Source organism: Fulmarus glacialis, unplaced genomic scaffold (genome assembly GCF_000690835.1).
Source record: "Fulmarus glacialis isolate BGI_N327 unplaced genomic scaffold, ASM69083v1 scaffold8758, whole genome shotgun sequence".
NCBI classification, from domain to species: Eukaryota; Metazoa; Chordata; class Aves; order Procellariiformes; family Procellariidae; genus Fulmarus; species Fulmarus glacialis.
The window spans coordinates 13,789-20,506 of NW_009230114.1; the positions used below are offsets into that span (position 1 = coordinate 13,789).

Below are 6,718 nucleotides of genomic sequence, written 5' to 3' on the forward strand. Positions count from 1 at the left end.
GGGGGGGTGTGGGAGGGAGAGAGAGAGAGAGGGGCCTGATCTCCTCACTGGGAGCGAACCTTGGCCAAGGCAGGCAAGATACAGGAACTGGAAAGGTAACCATCTTTTTCCAATTAAAGCCACACAGAAAATAACTGAGCATAGCTGGAGTTCACACACTTCATACAAAAATGTGTCAAAATTTGAGAATGATGTCACTGATATAAATGAAAGTGGTATTTGTTTTAGGAAGAGGATGAAACACAAGTGTGTTACTGAAGACAATAGGGTAGGGATATCCAGTTCATACCAGTGCTCCAGTCTTAAAATGTAAAAATAGAGAATTCTTTGAAATCCGAGGAGACTCCTCCACAGTTCCAGGTTTCACTGCCCCTCCCTGAAAGCGAAGTCAACCTCTGAGGTAAGAGAATTTCCCTGTCAAAACCACCTCCTAAGTTGACCAAAGTATCCACACATACAAGCATGAAGAGCTCCAGACCTACAGTGCCAAAAACTATGTGCAACTCAGATCCTCATTTTACCATAAGACCATTCCTCGTAAGGTAACTTTTTTTTTTTTCAGAAACCACATTCACATAAAAAACTACAGCCTTTATAACCCTTGCCAAAGGACAGGCAAATATACTTTTTTTAAACAAAATTGTCCTCCAACATCAAATAAATTTCCAAAAAGCTTTATATCCAAAAATTTCACATACCTTGTCCAGTTTGACACCTTCGGCCACTTTCAAAAGAGAAAAGATTTGAGTCATAGCCATAGCGACGGAGACAGAGGTAGTGCCATTTTACAGAGTCCCTTTTACGGGTGTACAAAATTAGTTCTGTATCTGTAAGTTCCATTATGCCAGAACCCAGTTCATTACCATCATCATCCACATTAATAACCTATAAAAAGGAAGTTAAATAGCATTAGGTAAGTACTCTTTTGAGCACCAATACCACTACTAATAATCTTAATGCCTCACTGATGCGCTCCATCTGCTCTGCCATATTAGTTACGATCCTTGAGGGAAAAGCTTAAAAAAAAACCACCTCACCAAACCAGTTCCTTTGCTCCCCCAACCCAGAATTAAAATAATACATATTTAAAAGCAATATGAATAAGACTGCATAACATTATTGTAAAATCTGAGGAGAAACTTAAAATAGAAAAGTTTCTTAAGGGTTTTTTTTTTTTTTCTTTATGTATATATTCTAGTATTTCCATACGGGTAAGGCATACCTCAGATAATGGAATCTAAGAAAAAAAATATTTGCTTTGTCATATAACCCCACTTAGAGTTGGAAAAAGGAATGAAAAAGGATAAGGGGCTCCAAGATAAAGCTTTCTTCACATACTGTATAGCCTTGCACTATACTGAATCACCAGACTGTTGTAGATTTTTTTTCTGCCTTTTTAAAGTCAACAAATAACTCAAATACCCTATGGTTATCTTGCGTGAAAACATGCGTCTAAAACGTAAACTCTTATTCTTTCTGCTTTTAAACCAGTTTGAGGTCATCTGCATCCTTTATGCAGTTCGGACAATATATGTTTTCTTCTGCATTTATTTTATCTCACAATGCTGCTTTTATTGGGATTCTTTCTTACTCAATAAAAAGGCTACCAAAAAATCTTCCCTATGGTATCAATTAGTGTTACTCCTTAATGAGACATTTTCAACTTGAAATCTAGTCAATTGAAAAGAATTAGGAATAGTTTCATCTGCCACTGAGGCTTATGCCAACTTTCTTCATTTTGCAAATTATATTCTTTCATCTTCTCCCCCCTGCTGCTAAATCAGTGACCCACACAAACAACAGAGAAATTCTACGAGGAGAAAAATAGGAACTAGTTACACAAAGTGATATCAAATGCATAAAAAGCAAGAAAACAGAAAAATATTTTATCCTTCAGCTTTTTGTACTGATAATACTAAACATTTCCAGAAATTCCCATGGCTTTAAAGCCCATTTCAGTGTTGCCCTAAAGCAACATATGAATCATTTTTCACTATGGAAGCATTACATTCTTTTGCCAACTCACAGAGACGGGTTTGGAGCACGGAAGCAAATCTGATTTGTGTGACTCTGCAAAGGTATATTTAAAGTCACTGACTTCAGCAGCTTCATGTTAAGCACATGAACAAGTGTTCACAAGCTTAAATTCCAGGGATATAAGGGACAGAAGCATGTTTATAAATAAAATTTTTTCAAGTAAAGGACAAAAGTTCTCAAAATGCTATAATCAGTAGTGATCTTCAAGTAAAATCAGCAGTCCTATCATTTTCCATTGCTGACCCCGCATCCAGGTCCATAATCACACTTCTCCAATAGCTCTTCCCTTACGCTTGTGACTCCCTTCCTAACTTCTATGACCTCCCAGGGGCAACAACGCTTACTTGGCCGTACTAACTGAAATGGAGATGGATCAAAAGCACAGGGCTTCTTCTCCTTCCTAAAGATCAAAACTGTCATAAAAAAGCCTTCCCTGTCTAGAGATGTCACTGCTGGTTAAAAGAGGATTTCTCAAAGGGGCAAGAGAAACCTGTAGCCACAGACACCTGCAACTCTGCAATGTTTTAACCGTTCAGTAATTCTCACTCTACTTTCATTTAAATTTTTTCCATCACAGACCTACTCTGCAAGAAAGCAACAAAATAATTCACAGCATACCACGTCAGTTGCTTACCTTAAACTTGTTTCGATGGTTATCTGGGACAGTTTCTTTATCTGGACAGCTACAACAGCTACCCATGACTTCTTTAGAAGACCATGTGATCTCTAAAGGGGGAGGGAAAAAAACCAAAATGATCATTTAGTTGAAGTAGAAATAGAGTATCATCAACAAAACAACCCAACACAAATCGCTCTCTGAAATTACAGTTCTTCATGATGAATTTTGCAGTCATAAGTAATAAAAAATCAACATAACTATTTAAAAGTATTGGTAACATTTAAGTTAGATTTGGCATCAAGGAGTGGCAACACCGTGCTGTTAAAGTCCTACCCAATAATTCAACTTGAGGTTACTACCAAACAGACCCATTTGATTTGTCACCTTAATTCCCATGGTAGCAGCCTGGGGGAAAACAAAAACCAACAACTTACCGGGTGCAATTCTCATCTCCTAAACCAAGACCTTTACACCAGGCAACTACCTGGATTCCAGTTCTGTCCAAACGAGCATTCCCCGGCTTAGACTGCTGAGCACAGCCCTCCTGACGCCCATACAAGCCCTGGGCTGTGGGAGGTTACCAGGCACAGGCAACACAAAGAGCCCACATGGCAATCCTGAAAGGCTGCCCTGGCTTCGGCAGCTCCAGGGCTGGCTTGCAATGGAGGGTGGAGGCGTTCCAGGCCTGGAGGCAGCCCTGTGCTGGCAGCTGTGCAGTGAGGCTCTGTGCTTCCACTTCTAAATACTTCCCGTATAGCAATGGACATAAAACTATGTAATTGAAGTCAAGGGAAGGAAAAAACCCCACATTCAACACAAATATTTTAAAACTTGTTTTTTTATTTCTATTAAGTTCTGTTTGGATTAAATTGTGTTACACAGTCTACTTCATCTGCTATAAAACAGTAAAATATTCAACTAACATGGAACAACATGGCTAAATTAAGGAAACAAAAAATAACTATTTGATATTTTTCATATTTTCATTTAAATATTTTTGTATGTATGGTAAAACTTTCATAAAACAGTATGATAAAATGTTCATAGAACATAGACTTATCCATGAACTTGCTTCTCCTCCCTCTACCACCTTGCAGAGGGTGATAAGTCTTGTATTTCTTAAATACAAGACAGACAGACAAAAGAAAACTTGACAGACAGACAAAAGAAAACTTAATCCATTTACATCATCTTTATATTGGATAAGAACTAGAATTTCTACTACACAAACGAAAAGTGGGGCAAAATCCTGGAAGAGAGCTAGTAAGTCAACAAGAGATACGACATTAGGAATCAAGAAGGAAGACAGAACTGGTTGATAACTTTTCCTGACTAAAAGGGAAAAAAAATCTGATGTCACCTTAAGAAAACCGGGACTTGCTTTCTAGACAGGCGTTTGTATTAGCATGCAGCAGTAGTATCCAAGTAGCACTTTAGTCTGCTGAGAAATAAAGTGCAAGGAATACAATGAAGAGCAGCTAACGCTTGACCAGAAAAGCCACTCAAAAGAGATACTGCTACCCTAGAGACTGTATAAATCTGTATAAGTCTGCCACCAAACCCCTGCAGAGGTGAAATGGAGAACTTAACAGAAAGGGTAGCAACATGGCTTGGATTAATCCAGTAAGAGAAAGGCAGAGCGCCAGACATGTAGTCAAAGTCACGGATTCTCTAATGTAATTTCTGGCCATAACATGAAAACATGCATTAATTTGACAGAGCTTTTTTCTCAACTCAACATGAAACTGGGGGGCTGCTTGTTTGCTTCTAGAGTTGCAGAGAGAAGCTATGCTACACACAACTGTTTTTCTGTATAGTGAAGAGAAGTCCTGAATTTTATTAATCAGTTCAATCACTCTCTCAATTACAGACTACTTTTAATAGTCTTCACACATACATCCCATTGTTATTTTAACTATTCCATTTTTTTGCTTATGAATTCTGCCTGGTTTGTTTAGAAAGGGAGATACAGGTAATAGCACCTATTACTAATTTCCTACCCTGGCACCCCACAATGCCTCACTACAGTAACGTTCAGATGTTGGTCTTGTTAGTCTACTGATGCTACCCTATTTAGTCTGAGAATTCACTGTTAAAAAGAGCAACAGGTATTAATAGCTGCAATGCAGACTAGCAATGAATATATAAATTTGCAGCAAAGGTTTTCAAGCTCTGGTCCATACAGGAGTCATAGTTGCAGACACTTCTAGCAGCCTTCAGGCACAGATGCTTGCACTTAATATAGCCCAGTCTTAGACCTCCCTGAATGTTTTGACAAAGTGGAAACAGAACTAGATAGCAGCATGCTGTTATAGTATCATGACTTTCTTTGCATTCAGCATAAAATAACTAATCAAATCTGTTGGAGGCAAGTGCCTGCAAACTTAAAAAACAATTAAAAAAAACCCTTAACTGCAAAATAGGTTGGGAAAAAATCACTAGCGTTGCAAGTAGAAAGCCACAGTATATGAAGATGTATGAAGCATAGCCACTGCATCTCAAGAACAACAAAGAAAGGGTATGTAATCAATAATCATACAAGCTCGTTATTTTGTCTCTAATATATTCTAATATTAATACTTTAGAAAACCAAGAACTGCAATGCTGCTTCAAAGGAGAGATGTGAACCAAGGCTATGAGGAAGAAATGAAACACCTAGAGAACTGGCAGAATTAAAAATCACTCACCTAGATCTGGCCATTAATATTCCCAGCCTCTGCTGCAGCATCAGGGCTTCTGTCATACTCAAAGTGTCATACTGTCTTGTCACAGAACTAATCATTTGACCTAGAGCTAGAAGAGTAGACAAAAATGTAATTTTTCTTAGTTTTAAGATGCTAGTTAGTAAACTAACAAAAATACATACTTGTTTTCTTTTTTTTTGGCAGTATTATGTAAAGTGAGGTCTTCATGGCTAGGATGCATCTTAAGTTGGGTTTTAGACAAGAGACTGATCTCTTAGAGCTCCCCCAGCATTTCAGTGCCTAGCTGGGTCTTGGAGGAAAATAATCTGATGTCCCTTCCTGCAGTGTAGTCTGTCACACTGCAGACTCCACTCACTCTCCACTCACTCCTTACCCAATTTAGTGTATGGAAATGACAGACGCGAAGCTCCCATTATCCTTAGCATATACTGAACCAAACCACAGTAGACAAACAGAACACATACAACTTACTCTGCTTAACTCCCTCTTGCTTATCCTACTGAACATATACAAATGCTGACTTGTATGGCTAACACATCACTCTTTCTCTGCTTCCCTCATGATTCTTGCTCCATGACATTAATCATAAATTGCTTGCTTTCACTTCACCCCCACCCCCCTGATTACTCTCCTACTAACTATCCGCTCACGTTTAACACCAAAAACTCAACTGCTGCTTCCATCAGGCTAGCAGTTGGCAGCCTCCATTCTCTGTAAAATTGCCAAACAAGCACTTGATGTTTCCTTTGACGTTGCCACTTAAACTCGAGAGAACGGCTAAATTCTCAGAAAAATACTTTATTATTAGCCTTTCTTATCAGCCTTTCAGGATGTCTATGCAAATTTGTTTGAGACCATTGCAGCTCTGCTTATCAATACTGCCGTAGTTCTTTGTACTCATCTGTTGTCCTCTGCCTTGTACCTGCATTAAAAGCATTTTGGGAACCCAAAGCACTCATCTTTTTTGCATAGTATCAAGTGTAATGTAGTCCCAAACTCATACCAGGTCCTAGTCATCATGATAACAGTTGCAGAACACACTTACTGTCAGGGATTGTGCAAGAGAACAGCAGAAATTCAATACTGGTAAATGCAAAATAACACACCTAGCAAAGGAGCTCTATCTGTTACAAAAGATCAGTCATGTAGTCACGCAGTTCAATGCAAACACTACCTCAATAGCTATCATAAAGCAAATGAAACAGAATTGTTTGGAAAGAACTAAAAGAGCCAAAACAAAAATACAATTCTATTGTATGAATCCACAGTGCACCCACAGATATAGTAATGTATGCAATCATGCCTCCCCCTGTCAAAAAACACAGAGTAAAACCAGAAATATGCTACTTGAACCGCT

At 38.5% G+C, this 6,718-nt stretch overlaps 1 protein-coding gene across 1 annotated transcript in view; it reads right to left on the reverse strand.

Moving 5' to 3' along the window:
* Nucleotides 1-5,448, reverse strand: part of FRS2 (fibroblast growth factor receptor substrate 2) — a 13,319-nt gene extending 7,871 nt beyond the window's left edge. The window contains exons 1-3 of the mRNA XM_009584100.1: nucleotides 5,344-5,448; nucleotides 2,672-2,763; nucleotides 699-885 (exon numbers count right to left, since the gene is read on the reverse strand). Coding sequence (XP_009582395.1) covers nucleotides 699-885; nucleotides 2,672-2,737 — 253 coding nt within the window. The 5' untranslated portion in view covers nucleotides 2,738-2,763; nucleotides 5,344-5,448. The remainder of the gene's footprint in view (nucleotides 1-698; nucleotides 886-2,671; nucleotides 2,764-5,343) is intronic.
* Between the last annotated feature and the right edge of the window lie 1,270 nt (nucleotides 5,449-6,718).